Source organism: Macaca thibetana, chromosome 6 (genome assembly GCF_024542745.1).
Source record: "Macaca thibetana thibetana isolate TM-01 chromosome 6, ASM2454274v1, whole genome shotgun sequence".
In the NCBI taxonomy this organism is placed as follows: domain Eukaryota; kingdom Metazoa; phylum Chordata; class Mammalia; order Primates; family Cercopithecidae; genus Macaca; species Macaca thibetana.
Genome location: NC_065583.1, coordinates 21075507 through 21101857, shown reverse-complemented (window position 1 = coordinate 21101857; position 26351 = coordinate 21075507). Strand labels below are relative to the sequence as shown.

Below are 26351 nucleotides of genomic sequence, written 5' to 3'. Positions count from 1 at the left end.
TTCATTATAATATTTTCAACTCCAAGTGACAGTGTGTCTGACAGCGGCCTAAGCAAAGAAGAAATATCATCTTTTATAGCAAAACATCTGAAGGTGGGCATCTAGGGGCTCAGTGTGTCCAAGAATCCAGGCTCTTCTCATCTTTCTGCTCTGGGATCTCCAGCAGTAGTTGACTTTGTCTTTAAACTCATTGCCCAAAACAGTGGCTGCAGTGCCACACATCATTTGGTCACAGGGCACTGACAAAAGCAGGAAGGAAAAGGTGGGATAAAAGGCTTTTACCTCATGACTCTATCTTATTAATAATAACAAAAAAACCAGATTTCCCTTGACCTCTCACTGGCTGAGAGCTGGATCATGTGCCCACCCTGGACCAATCACTGCTGAAGGGAAAGGAATTACTGCTCCTACTTAAGACAGATCATTATTGATTTTCTGGGGCTGGAGAGCACCCTACCCTAGGGGCTTTCTAATCCTTATGTTGGTACATAAGTAATCTTGGATTTTGCCATTAAAAGTACTAATATGTTTATAGTCATTCAGCAAGAGGTATTTAGAATTTCCATCATGACTTACTCTTTATTTCATAAGTTGTTTAGAAGTACATTTGGAAATTTCTAAGCTTGTTAGGTTTTATGTGGCTACCTGTTTATTGCTGGTTTCTAATGTAAATAACTTGTCAGAGAACATAAACTTTATGATTTTTTTTTCTTTCAAATTCCTTTGATTTACCATTATCTCTCTGGCAAATTGTCTGTGTATGTTTGAAAAAAATGTGTTATCTGTTTTGAGCAAAGTTTTATATATCAGATCAAACATAATTTATTAAAAGTTTCTAAACCCCTTCTACTTTTTTGTCTATTTGATCTATACCAGTTTCTTATAGAGTTGTATGAAAATCTCAAACTATGATTGTGAATTTGTCCATTTCTTATTTTTGCTGGATGAAAAAAAATCCAATCTGTAATTTTTGTTTTTAGAGGAAGAATTTAATCTACTTACTTCTACTATGAGTACTGGTATATTTCAATTTAGTTAAACATCTCATTTTGCAGTTTTTGTCATTTTCTTTGCTCTCATTGTTTTTAAATTAAAATGCATTTTTTTCATTATCATACTTTAAGTTCTGGGCTACATGTGCAGAATGTGCAGGTTTGTTATGTAGGTATACACATGCCATGGTGGCTTGCTGCACCCATCAACCCATCATCTACATTAGGTATTTCTCCTAATGCTATCCCTCCCCTAGCCCCACCCACCCCCAACTACCACCTGACAGGCCCAAGTGTGTGATGTTGCCCTCCCTATGTCCATGTGTTCTCATTGTTCAATTCTCACTTATGAGTGAGAACATGTGGTATTTGGTTTTCTGTTCCTGCGTTAGTTTCCTGAGAATGATGGTTTCCAGCTTCATCCATGTCCCTTCAAAGTACATGAACTCATCCTTTTTTATGGCTGCATAGTATTCCATGGTATTTATGTGCCACATTTTCTTTATCCAGTCTATCATTGGTGGGCATTTGGGTTGGTTCCAAGTCTTTGCTATTGTGAACAATGCTGCAATAAACATACTTGTGCATATGTCTTTATAGTAGAATGATTTATAATGCTTTGGGTATATCCCCAGTAATGGGATTGCTGGGTCAAATGGTATTTCTGGTTCTGGATCCTTAAGGAATCGCCACACTGTCTTCCACAATGGTTGAACTAATTTAACCTCCCACTAACAGTGTAAAAGTGTTCCTATTTCTCCACATCCTCTCCAGCATCTGTTATTTCCTGACTTTTTAATGATCATCATTCTAACACGTGTGAGATGGCATCTTATTATGGTTTTGATTTGCATTTCTCTAATGACCAGTGATGATGAGCTTTTTTCATGTGTCTGTTGGCTGCATAAATGTCTTCTTTTGAGAAGTGTGTGTTAATATCCTTTGCCCACTTTTTGATGGGATTGTTTTTTCTTGTAAATTTAAGTTTCTTGTAGATTGTGGATATTAGCCCTTTGTCAGATGGATAGATTGCAAAAATTTTCTCCCATTCTGTAGGTTGCCTGTTCATTTTTTTTTTTTTTTTTCTGTCAAGCTGGTATTTCAGGGAGAAGCCAGGGGAGGTGCTCAGTCTTTCTTGGCAGCAGCTTTCCTCATAGCGGCCAATACGTTGCTCAGCTCCTCCCGCTTCCTCTTGGCACGGATGTGCGTCCCCACCCTTTTCTTGCTAAACTTGAGGGCCCGTTTGTCCTTGGAAACCTTCAGTAACTCCATGGCGTGCCGCTCGTACGGGGCAAAGCCACACACCTCCCGATTCATGTCCCGCACGAACTTGGTGTGTTTCGTCAGACGCCCGCGGCGGCGGCTGTGCCTGGGCTTGCTCACGTTCTTGGTCACCTTGTGGCCCTTGTTGAGGCCCACGGCCATAGGGTAGCGTAGAGCCATGGCTGCGGACAGCGGCGGGGAGAAGGGGCGGAGGTGAGTACAGGCTGGGTTCCCAAGGCCCAGAGACCCGCGTCCCGGCTTCTTCAGCCTCGCTGGCCACAACCAACCATCCTCCTTGCCTGTACATTTGGAAAATAGTTTCTTTTGCTCTGCAGAAGCTCTTTAGTTTAATTAGATCCCATTTGTCAATTTTCGCTCTTGTTGCCATTGCTTCTGGTGTTTTAGTCATCTTTGCCCATGCCTATGTCCTGAATGGTATTGCCTACGTTTTCTTCTAGGGTTTTTATGGTTTTAGGTTTTACATTTAAGTCATTAATCCATCTTGAGTGAATTTTTGTATAAGGTGTAAGGAAGGGGTCCAGTTTGTTTTCTGCCTATGGCTAGCCAGTTTTCCCAACACTATTTATTAAATAGGGAATCCTTTCCCCATTGCTTGTTTTTGTCAGGTTTGTCAAAGATTAGATGGTTGTAGATGTATGGTGTGATTTCCAAAGCCTCCATTCTGTTCCATTGGTTTATATCTCTGTTTTGGTACCAGTACCATGCTGTTTTGGTTACTGTAGCCTTGTAGCATAGTTTGAAGTCAGGTAGTGTGATGCCTCCAGCTTTGTGTTTTTTGCTTAGCATTGTCTTGGCTATATGGGTTGTTTTTTTGGTTCCATATGAAATTTAAAGTAGATTTTTCCAGTTCTGTGGAGAAAGTCAGTGGTAGCTTGATGGGGATAGCATTGAATCTATAAATTAATTTGGGCAGTATGGCCATTTTCATGATATTGATTCTTCCTATCCATGAGCATGGAATGTTTTTCCATTTGTTTGTGTCCTCTTATTTCCTTGACCAGTGGTTTGTAGTTCTCCTTGAAGGTGTCCTTCACTTCTCTTGTTAGCTGTATTGCTAGGTATTTTATTGTCTTTGTAGCAATTGTGAATGGGAGAGTTCACGCATGATTTGGCTGTTTGTCTATTATTGGTGTATAGGAATGCTTGTGATTTTTGCACACTGATTTTTTATCCCAAGACTTTGCTGAAGTTGCTTATCAGCTTAAGAATTGGGACTGAGACGACGGGGTTTTCTAAATATACAATCATGTTATCTGCGAACAGAGACAATTTGACTTCCTCTTTTCCTATTTGAATACCCTTTATTTCTTTGTCTTGCCTGATTGCCCTGGCCAGAACTTCCAATACTACATTGAATAGGAGTGGTGAGAGAGGGTGACATCCTTGTTTCGTGCCAGTTTTCAACGGGAATGTTTCCAGTTTTTGCCCATTCAGTGTGATATTGGCTGTGGGTTTGTCATAAATAGCTCTTATTATTTTGAGATAAATTCTATCAGTACCTAGTTTATTGAGAGTTTTTAGCATTAAGAGGTGTTGAATTTTATTGGAGGCCTTTTCTGCATCTATTGAGGTAATTGTGTGGTGTTTGTCATTTGTTCTGTTTATGTGATGGATTACATTTATTGATTTGTGTATGTTGAACCAGCCTTGCATCCCAGAGATGAAGCTGACTTGATTGTGGTGGATAAGCTTTTTGATGTGGTGCTGGATTCGGTTTGCCAGTATTTTATTCAGGATTTTTGCATCAATGTTTAGCCAGGGATATTGGCCTGAAATTTCCTTTTTTTGTTGTGTCTTTGCTAGGTTTTGGTATCAGGATGATGCTGGCCTCATAAAATGAGTTAGGGAGGAGTCCTTTTTTTATTGTTTAGAATAGTTTCAGAAGAAATGATATCAGCTCCTCTTTGTACCTCTGGTAGAATTCGGCTGTGAATCAGTCTGGTCCTGGGCTTTCTTTGGTTTGGTTTCTATTAATTACTGCCTCAATTTCAGAACTTATTATTGGTCTATTGAGGGATTTGACTTCTTCCTGCTTTAGTCTTGGGAGAGTGTATGTGTCCAGGAATTTATCTATTTCTTCTTGATTTTCTGGTTTATTTGTGTAGAGGTGTTTATAGTATTCTCTGATGGTAGTTTGTATTTCTGTGGGATCAGTGGTGATATCCCCTTTATCATTTTTTATTGTAGCTATTTGATTTTTCTTTCGTTTCTTATTAGTCTGGCTAGTGGTCTATTTTGTTAATCTTTTCAAAAAAACAGTTCTTGGATTCATTGATTTTTTGAAGGTTTTTTTGTGTTTCTATCTCCAGTTCTGCTCTGATCTTAGTTATTTCTTGTCTTCTGCTGGCTTTTGAATTTGTTTGCCTTGCCTCTCTCATGTTTTTAATTGTGATGTTAGGGTGTCGATTTTAGATCTTTCCCACTTTCTCCTGTGGGCATTTAGTGCTATAAATGTCCCTCTAAACACTGCTTTAGTTGTGTCCCAGAGATTCTGGTACATTGTGTCTTTGTTCCCGTTGGTTTCAAAGAACTTCTTTATTTCTACCTTAATTTCGTTATTTACCCAGTGGTCATTCAGGAGCAGGTTGTTCAGTTTCCATGTAGTTGTTCAGTTCAAGTGAGTTTCTTAATGCTGAGTTCTAATTTGATTGCATTGTGGTCTGAGAGACTGTTAGGATTTCCATTCTTTTGCATTTGCTGAGGAGTGTTTTACTTTCAATTATGTGGTCAATTTTAGAATAAGTGTGATGTGGTACTGAGAGGAATGTATATTCTGTTGATTTGGGGTGGAGAGTTCTGTAGATGTCTATTAGGACTGCTTCGTCCAGAGTTGAGTTCAAGTCCTGAGTATCCTTGTTAATTTTCTGTCTTGTTGATCTGTCTAATATTGACAGTGGGGTGTTAAAGTCTCCCATTATTATTGTGTGGGAGTCCAAGTCTTTTTGTAGGTCTCTAAGAACTTGATTTATAAATCTGAGTGCTCCTGTATTGGGTGCATATATATTTAGGATAATTAATCCTTCTTGTTGCATTGATTCCTTTACCATTATGTAATGCCCTTCTTTATCTTTTTTGATCTTTGTTGGTTTAAAGTCTGTTTTATCAGAGACTAGGATTGCAATCCTGCTTTTTTTTTTTTTTTTTTTTTGCTTTCCATATGCTTGGTAAGTATTCCTCCATCCCTTTATTTTGAGCCTATGTGTGTCTTTGCATGTGAGATGGGTGTCCTGAATACGGCACACCAATGGGTCTTGACTCTTTATCCAATTTGCCAGTCTATGTCTCTTAATTGGGGCATTTAACACATTTACGTTTAAGGTTAATATTGTTATATGTGAATTTGATCCTGTCATGATGTTAGCTAGTTATTTTGCCCATTAGTTGATGCAGTTTCTTCATAGTGTCAATGGTCTTTACAATTTGGTATGTTTTTGCAGTGGCTGCTACTGGTTTTTTCTTTACATATTTAGTGCTTCCTTCAGGAGCTCTTGTAAGGCAGGCCTGGTGGTGACAAAATCTCTCATCATTTGCTTGTCTGTAAAGGATTTTATTTTTCCTTTGCTTATGAAGCTTAGTTTGGCTGGATATGAAATTCTGGGTTGAAAAAGCTTTTCTTTAAGAATATTGAATGTTAGCCCCCACTCTCTTCTGGCTTGTAGGGTTTTTGTAAAGAGATCCGCTGTTAGTCCAATGGACTTCTCTTTGTGGGTAACCGGACCTTTCTCTCTGATTGCCCTTAATATTTTTTCCTTCATTTCAACCTTGGTGAGTCTGACAATTATGTGTCTTGGCTTGTCTTGCTAGGTTGGAGAAGATCTCCTGGAAAACATCCTGAAGAGTATTTTCCAACTTGGTTCCATTCTCCCCATCACTTTCAGGTATACCAATCAAATGTAGGTTTGGTCTTTTCACATAGTCCCATATTTCTTGGAGGTTTTGTTCATTCCTTTCCATTCTTTTTTTCTCTAATCTTGTCTTCATTCTTTATTTCATTAAGTTTATCTTCAATCTCTGATATCCTTTCTTCTGCTTGATTGATTCAGCTATTGATAGTCGTGTATGCTTCACGAAGTTCTCATGCTGTGTTTTTCAGCTCCATTAGGTCAATTATGTTCTTCTCTAAACTGGTTGTTCTAGTTAGTCATTCCTCCAACCCTTTTTCAAGATTGTTAGCTTCCTTGCATTGCATTAGAACATACTCCTTTAGCTCGGAGGTGTTTGTTATTACCCACCTTCTGAAGCCTACTTCTGTCAATTCATCAAACTCATTCTCCATCCAGTTTTGTTCCCTTGCTGGTGAGGAGTTGTGATCCTTTGGAGAAGAGGAATTTGGGTTTTTGGAATTTTCAGGCTTTTTGTGCTGTTTTTTTCTCATCTTCACGGATTTATCTACCTTTGGGTCTTTGATGTTAGTGACCTTCAGATGGGGTTTCTGTGCGGACTCTTTTTGGTTGATGTTGATGCTGTTCCTTTCTGTTTGTTAGTTTTCTTTCTAATATCAGGCCTGTCTGCTGGAGTTTGCTGGAGGTCCACTCCAGACCCTGTTTGCCTGGGTATCACCAGCAGAGCTGCAGAACAGCAAAGATTGCTGCCTGCTCCTTCCTCTGGAAGCTTCATCCCAGAGGGGCACCCACCAGATGCCAGCCAGAGCTCTCCTGTATGAGGTGTCTCCCAATCAGGAAGCACAGGGGTCAGGGACCCACTTGAGGAGGCAGTCTGTCCCTTAGCACAGCACTCGAGCTCTGTGCTGGGAGATCTGCTGCTCTCTTCAGAGCTGGCAGGCAGGAACGTTTAAGTCTGCTGAATCTGTGCCTACAGCTACCCCTACCCCCAGGTGCTCTGTCCCAGGGAGATGGGAGTTTTATCTATAAGCCTGACTGGGGCTGCTGACTTTCTTTCAGAGATGCCCCACCCGAATCTAGAGAGGCAGTCTGGCTACAGAGGCTTTGAGGTGCTGCAGTGGGCTCTGCCCAGTTCGAACTTCCTGGTGGCTTTGTTTACACTGTGAGGGGAAAACCACCTACTGAAGCCTCAGTAATGGTAGACTCCCCTCTCCCAACCAAGCTGGAGTGTACCAGGTCGACTTCAGACTGCAGTGCTCTCAGCAAGAATTTCAAGCCAGTGAATCTTAGCTCACTGGGCTCCATGGGGGTGGGATCTGCTGAATTAGACCACTCAGCTCCCTGGCTTCAGCCCCCTTTTCAGGGAAGTGAATGGTTCTATCTCGCTGGTGTTCCAGGCACCACTGGGATGTGAAAAAAAACCCCAAAAACCTCCTACAGCTAGCTCGGTGTCTGCCCAAATGGCCGCCCAGTTTTGTGATTGAAACCCAGGGCCCTGGTGGTATAGGCACCTGAGGGAATCTCCTGGTCTGTGGGTTGAGAAGACTGTGGGAAAACTGTAGTATCTGGGCTGCAGTGGACTGTTCCTCATGGACCCTCATGGCTTCCCTTGGCTAGGGCAGGGAGTTCCCCAACCCCTTGTGCTTTCTGGGTGAGGCAATGTCCCACTCTACTTTGGCTCACTCTCCGCGGGCTGCACTCACTGTCTAAACACTCCCAATGAGATGAGCTGGGTACCTCAGTTGGAAATGCAGAAATCACCCACCTGTGTTGATCTCGCTGGGAGCTGCAGGCTGGAGCTGTTCCTATTCGGCCATCTTGCCAGCCACCCCTTCTCTCATTTTTTCATCTTTCCTACATCTGCAGAATTGACAGTTGTCTAGATTTTTTTCTCCTTCTCTTTTAGTGATTAATCTTAAGATACTTAAAAAAACCAAACTTTTATGGAAAAATGTATAGTTAAATGTATATTTTTAGGGCTGGGCACGGTGGCTCACACCTGTAATCCCAGCACTTTGGAAGGCCGAGGCGGGCAGATCACGAGGTCAGGAGATCGAGACCATCCTGGTTAACATGGAGAAACCCTGTCTCTACTAAAAATACAAAAAATTAGCCAGGTGTGGTGGTGGGTGCCTGTAGTCTCAGCTACTCAGGAGGCTGAGGCAGGAGAATGGCATGAACCTGGGAGGAGGAGTTTGCAGTGAGCCGAGATCGTGTCACTGCACTCCAGCACTCTAGCCTGGGTGACAGAGCAAGACTCCATCTCAAAAAAAAGAAAAAAAAAAAGTGTATTTTTATTCTTCTATCCACTATGAAGGCTTTAGCATAAATTACCTACCTATTGAATAGCCCTTCCTTATGCTGTGTCTTACAGTTTTAGCTTTTGTTTATGCTCTTGCAGAAGTGTGTTCCTTTTTTTGTGAGGGCCTGTGGGTAGTAAACCTTATAGAGTTTATTTGAAAATAGGATTTATTTTGTTTTACTCTTAATAATGTAGCTTTTCTAGTTTTTTTTCTCCTTCAGGTTTTTTGAAGATAATTACTCCATTGTCTCCTGGCTTTTCTTGTTTGGTCATCAGTGTAGCTGTTCCTTTTCAAGTAATTTGTTTATAGTCTCTGGCAGACTTAAGGGTTGCCCCTGTATCTTTTATATTATACAACTTAATTGTGATATATTCAGGCAATACATCCAGATTTTTGATAAATTTTCAGCCTCAATGACAATTTCTTCAAATATTGTTTCTCCATCATTCTTTTTTCCTCCTGAGATTTCTATTTAGAGAGGTTGAAGCCATTTGTTCTAGCCACCATCTCCTCTTATTTTTCATATTTGTGTATCATTCTGGATAAGCTCCCAAAACAACATTTCAATTTGGCAGTTTATTTTTTGCCAGTGTCTGATCTCGAGCAGATCCTACAAATCGTAGTTTTAATTTCAATGCAATATTTTATTTTCAAGAATTCTAAATGTTTCATTAGCTTGGTGGTTTCTAGTATCAAACAGCTTCTGATAAAACTATACCTTCTTGGGAGGCAGAGGTGGGTGGATCACGAGGTCAGGAGATTGAGAACATCTTGGCTAACACACTGAAACCCTGTCTCTGCTAAAATTACAAAAAATTAGCCAGGCATGGTGGCACACGCCTGTAGTCCCAGCTACTCGGGAGGCTGAGGCAAAAGAATCTCTTGAGCCCAGGAGGCAGAGGTGCAATGAGCCAAGATGGAGCCACTGCACTCTGGCCTGGACGACAGAGCAAGACTTTGTCTCCAAAAAAAAAAAAAAAAAAAAAAAAAACCAAAACCAAACAAAAACTATACCTCCAAACAGCTTACCATTGTTATCTTTTCTTTAGATTTCTTTCTTGAGTAGGAGAATTTTAGACCCAGCAGTAGATGGGGTTCCAGTCTGCCCTACCCCACAGGAGCCAGAGTCCCCATTGCCATGATCTGTGTCCTGTCCCAGTTCCCAGAAAGTCTGCAGTTTGAGCCTTCCCAGTGCCTTCTTTTCCTCTTCCCTTCCTCATTGTATGGCAGCCCCTTCTGGTGTTTCTGGCCATGAAGAAATTTATCCTGTACTTAATTCGGCTATGCCTTTTTTTGTCTTATCACTTTGTTCTGTCATTGGCACACACTGGAGCAGAGGATTTAAAAAATATTTTAAGTTCTGGGATACATGTACAGAACATGCAAGTTTGTTACATAGGTATGCATGTGCCACAGTGGTTTGCTGCATCTATCAACCTGTCATCTAGGTTTTAAGCTCCGCATGCATTAGGTATTTGTCCTAATGCTCTCTCTCCACTTGTTTCCCTCCTCCTGACAGTCCCTAGTGTGTGTTGTTCCCCTCGCTGTGTCCATGTGTTCTCACTGTTGAACTCCCATTTGTCAGTGAGAACATGTTGTGTTTGGTTTTCTGTTCCTGTGTTAGTTTGCTGAGGATAATGGCTTCCAGCTCCATTCATGTCCCTGCAAAAGACATTATCTCATTCTTTTTTTATGGCTGCATAGTATTCTATTGGTGTGCATGTACCACATTTTCTTTATCCAATCTATCATTGATGGGCATTTGAGTTGGTTCCATGTCTTTACTATTGTAAATAGTGCTGCAATAAATGTTCATATGCATGTGTCTTTATATAGAATGATTTATAATGCTTTGGGTATATCCCCAGTAATGGGATTGCTGGGTCAAATGGTATTTCTGGCTCTAGATCCTTGAGGGATTGCCACACTGTCTTCCACAATGGTTGAACTAATTTACATTCCCACCAACAGTGTAAAAGCGTTCCTATTTCTCCACTGCCTCACCATCTACTGTTTCTTGACTTTTTAATAATCACCATTCTGACTGGCATGAGATGGTATCTCATTATGGTTTTGATTTGCATTTCTCTAATGATCATTAATGTTGAGCTTTTTTTCATGTTTGTTGGCCACATAAATGTCATCTTTTGAGAAGTATGTATTCATATCCTTTACCCACTTTTTGATGGGGTTGTTTTTTTCTTGTAAATTTAAGTTCCTTGTAGATTCTAGATATTAGCCCTTTGTCAGATGGTTAGATTGCAAAAATTTTCTCCCATTCTGCAGATTGCCTTTTCACTCTGATGATAGTTTCTTTGGCTGTGCAGAAGCTCTTTAGTTTAGTACATTTTCATTTTTGTTGCAATTGCTTTTGGTGTTTTAGTCATGAAGTCTTTGCCCATGCCTATGTCCTAAATGGTATTGCCTGGGTTTTCTTCTAGGGCTTTTATGGTTTTGGGTTTTATGTTTAAGTCTTTAATCCATCTTGAGTCAATTTTTGTATAAGGTGTAAGGAAGGGGTCCAATTTTTTCTGCACATGGCTAGCCAGTTTTCCCAGCACCATTTATTAAATAGGGAATCTTTTCCCAATTGCTAGTTTTTGTCTGGTTTGTTGAAGATTAGATGGTTGTAGACGTGTGGTGTTATTTGAGGTCTCTGCTCTGTTCCATTGGTGTATTTGTCTGTTGTAGTTACTGTAGTCTTGTAGTGTAGTATGAAGTCAGGTAGCATGGTGCCTCCAGCTTTGTTCTTTTTGCTTAGGATTGTCTTGGGTATACGAGCTCCTTTTTGTTTTCATATGAGATTTAAAGTAGATTTTTCTAATTCTGTGAAGAATGTCGATGATAGTTTGGGAATAGCATTGAATCTATAAATATCTTTGGCAGTATGGCCATTCTCACCATATTGATTCTTCCTATCCATGAGCATGGAATGTTTTTCCATTTGTGTTCTCTCTTATTTCCTTGACCAGTGGTTTGTACTTCTCCTTGAAGACGTCCTTCACTTCCCTTGTTAGCTGTATTCCTAGGTATTTTATTCTCTTTGCAGCAATTGTGAATGGAAATTCATCCATGATTTGTTGCTCTGCTTGTCTATTGTATAGGAATGCTTATGAGTTTTGCACATTGACTTTATATCCTGAGTTTTTGGGCTGGGCTGAGACAATGTTTTTTGTTTTGTTTTGTTTTGTTTTTGACATGGAGTCTTGCTCCATAGCCCAGGCTGGAGTGCAGTGGTGCGATCTTGGCTTATTGCAACCTCCGCCTCCCAGATCCCAGTTTAAGCAATTCTCCTGCTTCAGCCTCCTGAACTCCCGAGTAGCTGGGATTATGGGCACATGCCATCATGCCCAGCTAATTTTTGTATTTTTAGTAGAGATGGGGTTTCACCATGTTGGCCACGCTGGTCTTGAGCTCCTGACCTCGTGATCTGCCCGCCTCGGCCTCCCAAAGTGCTGGGATTACAGGTGTGAGCTGCCCCGCCTGCCCTGACAATGGGGTTTTCTAAATATACAATCATGTCATCTGTAAAGAGACAATTTTACTTTCTCTCTTCCTATTTGAAGATAAATAGGAATTCCTATTTTATTTCTTTCTCGTGCTTGATTGCCCTAGCCAGAACTTCCAATACCATGTTGAATAGGAGAGGGGATTTTCAAAATGAGAACTCCATGATCCAAAACTACCTTTGAGTGGCTCTTAGCCACTGCCCAGCTGGTTATGGCCTGCTTTAGCTTGTGACAGTGGTGGTGGGAGGTTGGGGTGGAGAGTTCCATTGCAGAATGTAGGAACATGTTGAGCCTACTTGGGGCTGTTTTCCAAATTTTTAATGCTTGTGCTTCCAGAAAGCCATTTGTGCTTGGCTAAGGACAAATCTTTCAGTAAAGTGTTCCCTGTGAACCATTCAATCTTATCTACTTACACTATTAGCATGGATGTTAGAGGCTCACATTAAACTGCCAGAGTTCAAAACTTGCTTCTATCTTGCAGTGCTTGGGAGCAAGTTAAACCTTATTGCATCTACCATATTTCTAAATCTGTAAAATGGGAATATAAAAACACCCAACACAAAGGATTCTAGAGGTTAAATAATACTTGCTAATCATGTAGAGAGATATCTGGCATAGAATTGTAAGCTATTAGTTTTTATAGTTATTACTGACTAGAAGAATATAATCAGAAAGGTGACATTGCCTTCTTAGATGTAAAAAATGTGATATTTGGATATGCTTGAGATATGGTTACCTGGAGGTACGTTTCTAAACATTCACCCTAAAATTAAATGTGGAGAATTCCTCCCTAACACAGCCTCAGGTATGTATGGTCAGTGGTCAGTGTTTTCCTTGTCTCTTAAACACCGCTAAACTTTTTTTTTTTTTTTTTTTTGAGATGGAGTCTCACTCTGTCACCCAGGCTGGAGTGCAGTGACATGATCTTGGCTCACTGCAACCTCCACCTCCCATGTTCAAGCAATTCTCCTGCCTCAGCCTCCCGAGTAGCTGTAACCACAGGCGCCTGCTACCATACTCAGCTAATTTTTTATTTTTAGTAGAGACGGGGTTTCACCATGTTGGCCAGACTGGTCTCAAACTCCTGACCTCAGGTGATCTGCCCACCTTGGCCGCCCAAAGTGCTGGGATTACAGGCATGAGCCACCATGCCTGGCCATACCCCTGGACTTTTTATCAATTGATATTATCTATGTTTGCAACTAATTGTCTCATTGTTTTATATATGTTAGTTTTAACATCCTGACTAGATGAAAAGCAAGTTGAGGCCAGAATTTTATCTTTTTCACCCCTTTCATCTCTGTACAGATAGGACATAGGTAGCAGCTTAGTGTGCATTTATTGAGTGGATCAATAACACAGAATGAAACAATTCAGAAATTTGAGTATAGTCAATGGACAGGAGCGCAATTTTCAAGCCAAAGGGGCTCTGGGACACTTACCCATGTCTTCATTTCCATTGCCTGGTGCAAGAGGATTGTGGTGAGGGAGATGGTGTTGATTGGTGTCCCAAAGGTAAAGACGTCTATATCAGAGCCCTTATAGGTCTGCAGAGGAGGAACAGACAGGCATTGTCAGGTATGTCTGTGGACTTAAAACTTTGGCTTTGACACAGTGTTTGTAAGGCATCAATGAAGGCAGTTGTCAATGGAGAAGGAGGAGGTACCCAGCTGCCATCCGTGTGGTACTGATCTGAGGAACAGATCAAGATGAGAAAGGAATTAATAGGACTAATTTAGAAATGGTGTTTGCAGGAGTAAGCCAAGATGGGGATTGTAAAACCATTGTGGAATGAATGAAGAAAGAATTCATTGAGAGCCCATCAGACACTATGCTAACAGCTGAGGATACTTCTGTGTTTGCCTACAATGTTTTTCCTCTGTTAGGCAGAGTGGATGTGGTACAATTTAAGGAAGTAAGTGCTATAATAGAGGCAAGTACAAGGTACCCTGGGAACACAGAAGAGAGGATATACTAGCTGAGACCAGAATAAGAGGAGTTAATCACTTAGAAAGAGAGGGTAAATGCAGTTCCAGCAAAGGTCAGAACTGAGGGTGAACACAGAGGGTTTGTAGAACTCCAAAGAGGTCTATATTGTAGGTCTGTCAAGCATATTCAAGGGCAAAAGATATAGCAGGAAAGCCAAGCAGAGGCCTGGCCAGGGAGGGTATTGTAAGCCAGGAAATTCAAGCAAAGCACAAGATCCCTGCCTCCCCTAGCCCCATCATCTCGCTAATTATGAAAGAATAGGAGCCCAGAGATTGGATAAGCAATAGTGTTTACCTCGTGGCGATTGCTTCCCATCCTGTTCCCTGGGTCCATGAAGAAGACATATATTGTTTGCTACCTAAATTCTCACCATTTAAACTGAGGAATCAAACTGAGATTGGGCTGGTACCCCTTGCTTATCTGCATTCTTGCTACTTTTTTCAGATAATGTGGTATCTCATTGTCAGAACTTGCAGCCTCTGAAGGCTAGCTTCCTTGACTTTCAAAGCACAAGCCTGTATAAAAATCAAGGGTAGTAAATTCAAATACCTTCAGTGTTCAAGTAGGAAACAGTTAATGAGTGAAGATAGCCAGGTGTAAGACAAAGGGGAGTGGTAGAGACTAAGGCAAACTGGAGAACATGCTCACAAAGTGAGCCCAACTGCAAAGTCAAGTCCAGATTTTTGCTATAAGGGAAAAAATGACCCAGTATAAATATAGCTTTCAGTTTTTCAAGAGCCAGCAGTAATCAAAATGTTTAGGTAGTGTTCTGACTTTTCAAACACCTTGGGTTGGATGTAGTCTGCAGGCAACCTGTTTGAGCCTTTGCTCTAAAGTGTCCAGAAGGACACTACTAGTCTGGAACTTCATATAAAAAGGACGAGTTCTTCTCTGCAATTTATGTGGTTAGAATGGGACTATATGACTTACCAGGTAAGGGATAAAGAAACAGATGAGGCTCTGGTAGAATGCATCTGCCATAGAAATCCAGAAAGTCGATAGGTTATAGCACTGCCAGGAGAGAACACACCAATAATTACCACCCTTATAGCAAGCCTCGATTCTTGGCAAGCAACTTTCTTGCATGTGGTTGGGACAGACAACCAGACACTTACAATGCCTCTTGTATTTGTGGTAGTAGAATGGAGTAATTAGGAGCAGACTTGGGGGTGACAGACTTCAGTTCAACTAACTGTGTGACCTTGTGAAAAGTACTAAACTGTGCAGAGAACTAGTCTCTTCTTCCACGAAATGTGGGCAAAAATAACACAGTCTATCTCCTTGGGGTTCAAGAGGACTCAGTGCAATTGTGCCTTAGTACCTAGTAAGTACTCAGGCCTTAGTACCTAGCAAGTACTCAGTTATTCATTGTTATCACTCATTAGCTCTATTACTAGTGCTGCTACAAACTTGGTACATGTAGAGATTCTAAAGTTTCCAAGTGGCATCTGAGAGATCTCAATCATAGCCTGAATCACAGGTTCCCAAGAGCTTCTGAAGCTCAACAGCTTCAGAAACAATGCTTCTCAGGCATCAGTCTTTGTGCCTTCCCTGGGAAAAGTCAAACCTTTACAGTTTTTGGGTTTTGCTTCATTAACTTCTTTTAGATACTCAAGGAATTTGTTATGCAGCCTGCACGTTGATGGGAAGGGTAAACTTAAAAGAGCCCAAGATGAACACGTGCTCCCACCACGCCCCCTTCGTCTGGACTGCCTGGGCTTCTGTGTTGCTTTCTCCTCTTGTCTTTGGGTTACAACTGGGCTTGCTGTTTGTCTATAAATAATTGCCGGCTCTCAAACACCACACCTGGCTTTGCCCTCCTTTCCTCCAGGTGCAAGATACTCTCTGGCATTGCAAAATCCCTCTTCCCAGAGCTGCCTCTTCGAGGCATCCAGGGTCCCTTGATCCAGCTTCTTGCTGGTGCTGGGAGTGCATGCTGTCTGACTTCTCCAAATCACTCAGGGCTGCAGTGTGGCCTCTCTGGACCTCCTAGGATGCCACCAGATGACTTCTCAGGGCTGCCTTAGTCTATTTGATACCAGCAAGTTCTAAAGCACATGTAATTTTGAGTTCTAAGTTTTACCTTCCCTAATATGAAAACAGAACCATTTTATATCTTATCCAGTGAAAAGCAAGTAGCTATAAATCCCAGCAGTTCCCAAACTGGGTTTTGGGGGTTCCATCGATGCATCTCAGAGCCTGGAGGGGACCGCCAAAAGGTATAGGATCTTTCTGCATGCCTCTTCCCCTTCGACTAGGGCAGTCCCATATTAATGTGTGATATAATTAAGAAATAATTAAAAATACCCACTAGTCTGGCCCAGCGCCCTCAACAGCAAATGGGAAACAGGTCAGGAAAGAGAGAGGAGTTACTCAAAGGAAATGATGGAACAGTGGTCAGAATGTAGGCTCCTGACCCCAGCATACAGCTTTCTCTGATGCCTCCAGCAGGGAGGGTAGAGGTCAGTAAGAAGCTGAAGTCACCTCCCCTTGGCCGCCCGATTCCCTTACCTCAGAGTTCTGGCCACTCTTGTATAGCTCAGGCAATGCCAGGAGTGTTTCTGCAGAGATGTCTTTGTCAAGGACTCCAAAGACGAGAGGAGGCAAGGAGGTAAAGAAGAGGTTGAAGAATATCATCTGCCAGTAATCAATCATGGTGGAGCCAGAGAAACCACAGAAGAACTGATACCAGAAGAGCAGGTTGACATAGCACTGCAGGCAAAGAGCATGGTCTTGTGAGTGGGGCTCCGTGTGCAGCCGGTCACCAGCTGCTGCTTGGGACCTGTGGGAGCTGCTGGAGTGGCAGTTTCCTCATTTATAACACACAGGGTTATGTAAGGATTAGAGGTAATTCTAATCCTCGAAGTAGTAGCTACTGCTGTTACCACTACTACGGTTGCTACTGACATTCTTCAGGACCTGAAGGGAATTCCACCAATTTGTTTAAGGGGAGTGGACAGTGAGTCTTCACTTAACATTGCCAATAGGTTCTTAAAAACTGCAACTTAAAGCAAAATGATGTATGGCAAGTCCTGGAATAACATTGTTTCATTCAACATCACAGTTTCTAAGAACCTATTGATGACATTAAGTGAGGACTTACTGTACCATGGTGGTTAAAACTACAGATTTTGGAGGCAGAGAGGCCTGGTTTTGAATCCCCAGTTCTGTCACTTACTAGCTGTGTGACCTTGGACAAACTGCTTAACCTTTCTGAACATCATTTTATCATTTGTCAGCTGGGAAGAGTAGTACTTAGACCAATGGCATGTGAAATATGAATGGCAGTAGAGTGGTAATAGAAAGAGATGTCACTGACAAAGGGGTAATAGAAAGACTGAACCATAAGCAGGACACCTGGTAGGATGATGACCTCGTGAGAAGGTTGATGTCACTATACTTTTCTAATGATCATGCAGCTCAGAAGGGTGAATGAGAAAATCTGCCTAAAGGTTGTTCGTTTTTTTCTAAAACTTTCTCACTCAAGATCTCCTGTCTAGTGGGTGGGCTGGGTCACTGTTATTGTCTGCCATATTGCGGTATGGTTTGGTGATTTGACCAAGGTCATACATATAAGCAGCTGGTCCTGGAGTTAGAACTAGAACTTCTCAGTTATGTGGGGCTGAGGCACAGAGATGTGAAGGGTCTTGCAAGAAATCATTCAGCAGGTTTGTGTTCAAGCTGTAACTCCTATTTCTGAACTGCTGAGTCAATGTTATTTTGGAGGGGCTCTCTATTTTAACAAACATATTGCCACTAGTAGTAACATCGGTATAAGATTTGACCTTCTATATGTGCCAGGAGTGAGATATACATCAGTATATTAGCATATAGTACATCACTGGATGTGCAATACACACTATAGATTGTCCTAACAACCTTGAAAGGTTAATATTGCTATTAGCAATAGTACTATGTTATTGTACAATATATCACACATGTTGATATTAACAATAATATTAACATTATTAGGTCCACTCTACAGATGAAGAATCTGAGGTTCTGACACACTGTTGCCCCCTGCCCAAATTCAGAGCTAAAGAGTGGTACAATCAGCATCTGAATTTTCAAAGTTCTTTCTCTTTTTAACCACCTCTAAACTTTCTCAGTCCTATCTTTGGCTTGTACAATTAGACTTTCCTAGACATATATAGCTTGCAAAGCTGAAAATATTTATTATCTAGCTCTTTGAGGAGAAAGCTTCCTGAGACCTGATGTAGACAGTAAGCCTCACGCGGGCCATGATTGGCTTGATTCTTGCTCTATACCCATTGCTCAGCCCTGTTCCCAACACACAGCAGACATTCAACTGTTATTTGAATCGATGTAGTTAATCTTAGCTCTATGCTAACACCCATCCTGGAGTTTTAACATTACAGAGTGCTTCTTTCCTACTGAGGCCCTGGTAAGATCTTGGTTGTTTTTCACTTCTGCTTAACTGGAATCTTTGTACCTTGCAGGAAGTGCATTGAACCCTGTGGCAGCATTGCTGAGATTGGATGCCTGCTCTTTCTCAAGAAGCTACAGTGCAGTAATTAATTCATTGTTCAAATTTCAGAGCAGGCCGGGTTTTAATCCCCTCTGAAATTGGTTTCGGATGGGGAAGTCATAGTTCTCCACCTTCTAATTGCAACAGGGAGATAATGCGGCATCAGTATCGCAATTTTGAGCATGGCATTGGGCTGGAAATAAATATCATTTAAGCTTTGAAAGCGTGGCTGCTTGGAAACGTTTTCTTTCCTATTTCACAAATTTAATGCAGAGAAGAGGCTGTGCTTATTGAAAAGAATTATTCCTTGAGCTGCCAAAAAAATTAAACAGGGGCATTTTGAATTCTAAGTAAACAGTCTTTCACTCTCAAAGTGAGTTTCAAGTCAGATGGAGTGACTTGTTTGCATAGACTTGCTGAGATAATATTACCATCGAGTTGACTGAATTTACATTACTTTTTGTCATGCTGTTTATCTACATATACATTGAACTTTGCACAGAAAGTCATTCCTGAGCAAGGGTGACTGTGTCAGAGTCTGAAAGAAAGACTGGAGCAAGAGGGAAAAACATGCAATTTTGTAGCTACTACCTGGCTAATGTTTCTCTTCCATCACCTTGGTCTTAATCCTCCCCTTTTACTTATGCAAAGAGGAGTCAAATTTTGTTTGGAAGATCTTAGAGTTTATTGAAAGCCTTTGAACTAGATAATGAAAAACTCAGTCTTTTGTTCCCTCCACTAGTATAGCAATGTTCTGACTTCTTCCTATACCCATTGTAAATAAAGGGCTTTTCAAACAAGAGTCTTCTGACAGTTTTAATACCTCAATTGGTATGTGTTTGCTTTGGGAACTCATCAACAGGACAGAAACCAACATAGTTTTTAGGAGACACAACTTATTGTTTGTATTTGTATAGGGCTATATGCTTTTCAGAGCTCTGACTCTAAGGCCTCTTGACATAGAATCAGTTTCCCCATATTATTGATGAAAAGATTAATTAATCTCTGTGAGCTTCAGTTTCTTCAAGGTCATATAGCATGTTGGAGTCAGGTAAGATTACACAGACAATCTCTGCACCTCAAACATTTTGCCAAGTAGACATTTTATTTAGTATCCTGCCCTCCAGGAACTCCCTGAAAGAAAGCCAGGGGCACTGAAGTGATGTACAAGTCCCAAGTTGAAGCCATGGGCTCCAGCCTAATATTCTGTGAGGTACTTTTCATCTTCACTCTCCCAAGGCATGGGGTGTAACTCTTGCATTGAGCTGGCTCTATATAGAGAGGAAATCTAAGATACAAGTCAGACTAGCTCTTCAAATCCTTCTTTGTTACAATAAGAAAATCTCATTTATGAGATTTAACTCCAAGAGTAATGACAGCAACAACAATAACAAAAAATGGTTAACTTTATAGACGATTATGATATGCTAATCACTGTATATGCAAGCTTTCATTTAGTTCTCATAGCAAATATATGAGAAAGGTACTATTACCACCCCCCGTTTTACAGATGGTGAAACTGAGATTTAGGGACATTACCACATATGGGAATCTGGATTTGAACCCAATGTGTCTGACTCCAGAGTCTACACTAGTAGCCATTTGTGCTGCCCTCTGTGTGCCAGGTGCTTTTCATACAGCATTGCCAATTCTACCAATAACTTCACAAAAATAGAAAGAGAAGAGTCTAGCTCAAGGTCACAGAGCTATTAAGGAACAGTTTCAAGATCCAACACTATGCCAGCCCGACTCCTTCCTTTTATGCTGAGGTGCTTTGCCCACTGCTAGGGGGAGATCTGGCGCTGTGGCAAGGACTGCCAAGGCCTGGGTGGGAGGATGCCACAGGCTACTTACCACATTCTTGTAGAGGTAGTACACCACCATCCTGGCCAGGCGCGAGTAACACCAGTGGCCGTGCACAAGCAGTAGCTTCTTGAGATGCTTAAAGCGGGCAATGGCAAAGTCGCTGGACATGACAGCCTGAGAGGGGAGAACAGACACATCAGCTTCCATCCATGGCTGCCAGTGCCCCAGAGGGACTCTCTCAAGGGCGTTGCTTTGGTCTAGGCCTGTGGCCAGCAGAGTCCTAAAGACCCCTTGTTGTGGTCACTCTTGGGTAGCTTTTTGGATTCTGACACCCCACCCTCCCTTCTGGGAAATCCAAACCTCACTAGAATCCAAGGAGGGCAGATCAGAAGGGATCAGTGGTCTAGGGTGGCTCTGCATCCGTTTCTCCAGCAAGCAGGATTTATAAACAGACATGTTCAAAGAGTACTATAAACTGTGTCTTGTTCTGAGTAATCCCAGGGCCAGAAGACGCATTTCAGCTCCAGGTAAAGGAAGAGCTGTCACTTAGCTCCATCTGTGACTGTGGCCCATTATGTATCAGGCACCGTGCTAGGGAGGTGATGGTTAACCAGAGAGAAGGGGCTTCTATTCAAGCAATTTTCAATCCTCTGAACACTTTCACCACCCCCTGAGGCAGGCCATTGGCTCCATTCACAGATGGAGCTAAGTGACAGCTCTTCCTTTACCTGGAGGTGAAATACGTCTTCTGCCCCTGGGATTACTCAGAACAAGAAACAGTTTATAGTACTCTTTTGAAAACACGAACACTGAACATGCCTGTTTGTAAATCCTGGTATAAATTTTGGTCTAATTCCCTGTGCCCCAGTTTCCCAATCTAAAAAATGGAATAGCAATCCATTAGAGGGTGTGATGATTATTAAAGTTCAATGAGATCCTAAATATGAAGTGTCTAATGCAAGCCAGGATGGCTTTGAATATGGCCCAAAATTATGAGACTTATTTTTTGCAGTTTTTTAAAGCTCATCAGCTATAGTTAGTGCATTTTATGTGTAGCCCAATATAATTCTTCTTCCAATGTGGCCCAGGGAAGCCTAAAGATTGGATATCCCTGGTCTAACAGATTGCTGGCATATAGGAGATACGCAAAGGGTAACATTTCAGAACTATTCTGCAGCTTCCCAGTCAATGCTCTCTATCCTCATCAACAAATTTAAGCAGTGCCAAATGTTTACACTGGTGGTGGAAATACAATTGTTAATGGCTCAAAACCCACAAACACAAAATGTTGTCTGTTTTAATGGGAACATTTAGCAGTCAAGTTAGTATTCTTTCAAGCTGAATTTTGACACTATGAAAGTGTACATTTGCAAAATGATTTCCAATGTCCTTATGTCTGTCATTGCTTATGGAGGGCATTGCAACTTTGGATGTGGGTGGAAGTTCTCAGGGAGAAGTTTCTCCAACACTCTGGAGATTTCTTTATATCTCAACTAAGGACCAAAGAAAGGAAGGAAGAAACAAGAACAGTTGCAGAGAACAATACCTGCATGCCTTCCTGTCCAGATATTCCAATTCCAATATCAGCAGCTTGAATCATGCTTACATCATTTGCTCCATCACCTGAAAGAGAGGTCATGAGGTATCTTTATTTTTGGTTCAACTGCTCAGTGACAATGAGGTAGCTATAAAGTGTCCCCAGTTATGTACAATTGAATCCTTTCAACATTAGTGCTATAGAAAGTTATTGCTATAGTACTTTCCTTGGACAATAAGTCCACCATTTTCTTTACCATTCAACAAATACAGGACTTACTAAGTGTCTTTTTTTTCTAGGCACAGCACTAGGTATTGGGGATATAATGGTAATCAAGAGACTTGGGCAGTTTTCAAAAAAAAAAAATGCCTTCACAAATGTTACAGTGAACTTTACTGATCAGCAAATGGAGAAGTTGAGCAACTTAGAGACTTGGCAAGGGTAATTCCACTAGAGAAAGGACCCAGGAGAAATGGAACCCAGATCTTTCAGATTCCAGGGCCAACACATTCCCCCCAGTCAAACTTGAAATACTAACCATATCAAGACAACTGGACAGTTTGGACAGTGAAATCATCAGAAATTGTCAATGGTTTCCAAGGTGAGGGATGATATTCTGTTTTGTTTCTCAGTGTAGAAAAATGAGATTGACTCATGTTTTTGAAATACATTTAGTCACACTGAGTTCCCATTCAATGAACTGAGTTGTTTCAGGAAACTGGAGGTAAGGCATAGAAACACACACACACACACACACACACACACACACACAGAGTCTCCTTGTATACCAAGACTGTTCAAGATCTTTCTGTGATGAGGGAAATGTTCTATATCTGCACTGTCCAATACAGAAACCAGTAGCCACATGTGACTATGGAAATTTTGCTGGTGAAATTCGATTTAATTAAATTTAAGTAGCCACAGATAGCTCTATACAGCGAGGCCTTCCCCAGAAGCTAAACTCTCCCCAGTGCTTTATCTTTTAGATGGGAGTTCAGCAAACTTTTTCTGTAAAGGGTCAGATGGTAAATATTTTAGGTTTTGTGAGCCAAGAAGCAAAACTGAACAGTTATTCTTGCTGACAGGCTATTAGTATTTTATAAATTTTACATTGAAAAATAGAAAAATCATTCTTAATATCCATACAAAAACATGCCGTGGGTTGGATTCAGCCTGCAGGCCATAGTTTGCCAACCCTTGTTGTTGTAGACTATGCTGCCTTCATTCTTTTCCTGGCCATACCTGTTTTCTAGCAGTTTCTCAGAATAAGCCGCAATTAATATTTATATTATTATGATATAGAATTTATATTGATATTTTTTATATTTCTATATATAGAAATTTATATCTTTATATCTATATATTTGTAAAGATATAAAATATCATATGTTTATTATATATTATGATATAGAATATAAAATGGGAGGGAGAGAATGATTCTTCTTCTAGTTATCTGATGACACATTTATTGGTCTTAAAAATTGTGCCATAAGTAGCCTTTATTCTAAAATTTTTTTTGATTGCATAGCAATGCATAATTTTAATCATCCCCATGGCAGAATAAATCCAACCTTTAACCTCTTCTGTTAGTGAACCAGGAGAAGTAGAGGTGTGAAACCATGCTATTTCTTGCCACGCTGGTTTTGTTTCTGTTGCTATGGGAGTGAAGCCAATATCTGACCTCAGAAAATCATTCTTGGGCTATTGCCTTATGTGTGTCTGAATTTCTGAAGAAGACAATTCCAGGCATAAAAGTAGGATGTCGTTGCTAAAGGTTTGTTCTCTGCTTTCTTTCTGCCTCACTCTTATTATTCTCTACTGTTCTTACCTGAAGACCAGGAACAAAACCATCATGTTTAATAGGGTTTCTATTTGAAATGTCAGGAAAGAAAATCTTTTCTCATGCCTGTGTAGAAGGAGGAGAAGCTGGCAACATCTGTAAGAATATCCCTCAGAGATATCCCTGTCCCATTTCATCCCCTAAGAGAAGGCAATATTTACTATGTGCTTGGTATGTGCTGGGCAGGGGATCCAACAGTGAATAAGGCTGACGTGATCTTTCTGCTCGAGGAACTCGAGTAGATGTTCTACTGAGTGATGGTCTACTGAGGTCTACTCGAGTAATGTTCTACTGTGATGGTCTACTGAGGAGGCCATCACAGAAGGTATGACAGTGCTTTGAGCTATGAGCCCTGGGTGCTGTGGGAGCCCCCAGGGGAAAGCAAAGTTAGGTGGGATTGGAAGAAGTGTTTTACAGAGGAAATAACTTGTGCAAAGGCCCAGAAGTGAGAGAGGACACGGCCCAGAATGGTAAACAGTTTCATTTGTTGGAACGTGGAAAGGCAAATGTTGGAGAAAGAAAGGTGACCACAATAAGAGCTGTGGCTGAGGGTAACAGAAGATCACAAAGATTCTTTTAAACCAGGTTTGGTTGTTCCTGACAGGTGTTAAGTAAGTGCAGTTTTCATTTCTCTGTCCTAACATGATTAAAGTTTAGCTCCCTCTGAAAAATTCTTTATCAACCAGTGCTAGCATCTATTGGTGATATTCTTTGTGCTGGCCTCATATTTAGAAATAAACGCAAGTTAAACATGAGATAGTTCCAATCTTCAAAATCTCCCCACCAGCCATCAACACTCAGAATACTATCAAATCCCTGAACACCTGAAGCTGTGGCATGCACAAAGTATGAAAGGGAGAATGATCTGAATCCCAGAATTAAGATGGTCTGAGTATATATCATTGATGGCAACATTTCTTGAACTACCCGGATGCACTGAATTCAAGGCCTCTGCTGGTTTTGACCTCCATCTAAATCCTGATTTATCTTTAGCTGACTTGCTAGTTCCAGGAACTTTGATGCACTGTCCCACTTCATCCCCTAGTTGCTGCATCTTGATTGTCATTTTGAACTCTCTCCCTCTAAGACAATGACTCTCAGCCTAAGCATTCTGACTTTGAGACCTGACCTCCCACCTCTGGTCCGGTCTTTCATCAGATCATCCCTGCCAAGGTGCTACCCGCATCTCAGTATGATGGGTACCTATGGAAAGGGTCATGACGTGCAACTTGTCTCGCACCAACTTGACTACCATACTCTTCTGGAGTGGCGTGGAGCGGCAGCACAGGACAGACCGACAATACTGGGTCAATTCCAGAAACTTCTTCTCTAGCTTTCCCTGTAAGATGGCATTCAATGTCTTCCCGTCGATGACCAATCCAGCTTCTGGAACCACAGCTTCTGAGGTGATGGATGGTGTCTTGGAAGGTAAGTGGAACCCAAAGAGCTTGCGGTCTGGCTTCTGTAGTTCATGAAATTGCTTTAGCTCTTCCAATGCACAATTGAGGATGGATTCACAGGTCTCCTATAAAGAGGCATAATAATACAGTATTTTTAAGCAACCTTGGAAATGCATGTTAACAATTTCACTTTATTCTTTAGTAAGATAGTCATAAAAATCTACTATCATAGAGATTACTTATAAGCTATTTTCAATTTTTACATTTCTCTGCAATATATGACATAACATCAAAGGAATATTAATTTGGAACCAAATTAACAGACAAAATAGAAGACACTGCTTGTGAGTGGGAGTGAAAATAGCTCAGCAAGATGGAGACAGATACAAGGATGGCATAATAAATAATACTAATATGATGGTAAATAATGATAATATGTCATGCTGGTATGGTGCTTTCTATTTCTCACAGGTCATTTAAGTTCCCCTTTGTTCCTCAGAACATTCCTGTGTGGTAGATAGGGTGTGTATTCCCAGTCTTAGAGATGAGGAGATTGAAATGAGATCTTTAATAACTCACCCAAGATCATCCAAACTTAGTAGTGGAGTCAGGATCATTACTACTTCAACTGTGGCTTCCTAATTGAAAAAATACATTGTCCCTGTGTTTTTCCATTGTTGTATTCCACGAAGGGTGCTAAAAACTGTGGCATGAAGCATTGATCATGTTGGTTTGAACGGACTTTGGTTATGAAACTCTTATTGATGGAAATAAGCTTATTAATTTTTTTCTGATGTTTGCCTTGAAATATAGTGAGAAAAGATTTCCTTTTTCAATTTTTTTCTTCCATTACTTTTGATTATATCAAAGATAGTCATATTTTGATTCAAATTTATTCTTGATATCAACTTTTCTGAACATCACTTTTTAATAAAGTCACAGAAAACAGCATTATCAATTTATTTATTTTTATTATACTTTAAGTTCTAGGGTACATGTGCACAATGTGCAGGTTACATATGTATACATGTGCCATGTTGGTTTGCTGCAGCCATTAACTTGTCATTTACATTAGATATTTCTCCTAATGCTATCCCTCCCTGATTCCCCTACCCCATGACAGGCCCCGGTGTGTGATGTTCCCTGCCCTGTGTCCAAGTGTTCTCATTGTTCAGTTCCCACCTCCGAGTGAGATGTGGTGTTTTGTTTTCTGTCCTTGCAATAGTTTGCTCAGAATGATGGTTTCCAGCTTCATCCATGTCCCTACAAAGGACATGAACTCATCCCTTTTTATGGCTGCATAGTATTCCATGGTGTATATGTGCCACATTTTCTTAATCCAGTCTCTCATTGATGGACA

At 40.9% G+C, this 26351-nt stretch overlaps 3 protein-coding genes across 4 annotated transcripts in view; all 3 read right to left on the bottom strand.

The window, feature by feature from the left end:
* SLU7 (SLU7 homolog, splicing factor) overlaps positions 1–26351 on the bottom strand; it is an 867785-nt gene that overhangs the window by 183491 nt on the left and 657943 nt on the right. The gene's annotated exons all lie outside the window — the stretch shown is intronic.
* ATP10B (ATPase phospholipid transporting 10B (putative)) overlaps positions 1–26351 on the bottom strand; it is a 364478-nt gene that overhangs the window by 14258 nt on the left and 323869 nt on the right. For both annotated transcript variants that reach the window (XM_050794772.1, XM_050794770.1), the window contains exons 18-23: positions 24795–25116; positions 21761–21837; positions 20263–20388; positions 16431–16631; positions 14850–14930; positions 13373–13477 (exon numbers count right to left, since the gene is read on the bottom strand). In XM_050794772.1, coding sequence (XP_050650729.1) covers positions 13373–13477; positions 14850–14930; positions 16431–16631; positions 20263–20388; positions 21761–21837; positions 24795–25116 — 912 coding nt within the window. The remainder of the gene's footprint in view (positions 1–13372; positions 13478–14849; positions 14931–16430; positions 16632–20262; positions 20389–21760; positions 21838–24794; positions 25117–26351) is intronic.
* Positions 2067–2559, bottom strand: LOC126957224 (60S ribosomal protein L36-like). Its single transcript, XM_050794830.1, has one exon. The coding sequence runs from the start codon at positions 2433–2435 to the stop codon at positions 2118–2120; it is 318 nt and encodes a 105-aa protein (XP_050650787.1). The 5' UTR covers positions 2436–2559; the 3' UTR covers positions 2067–2117.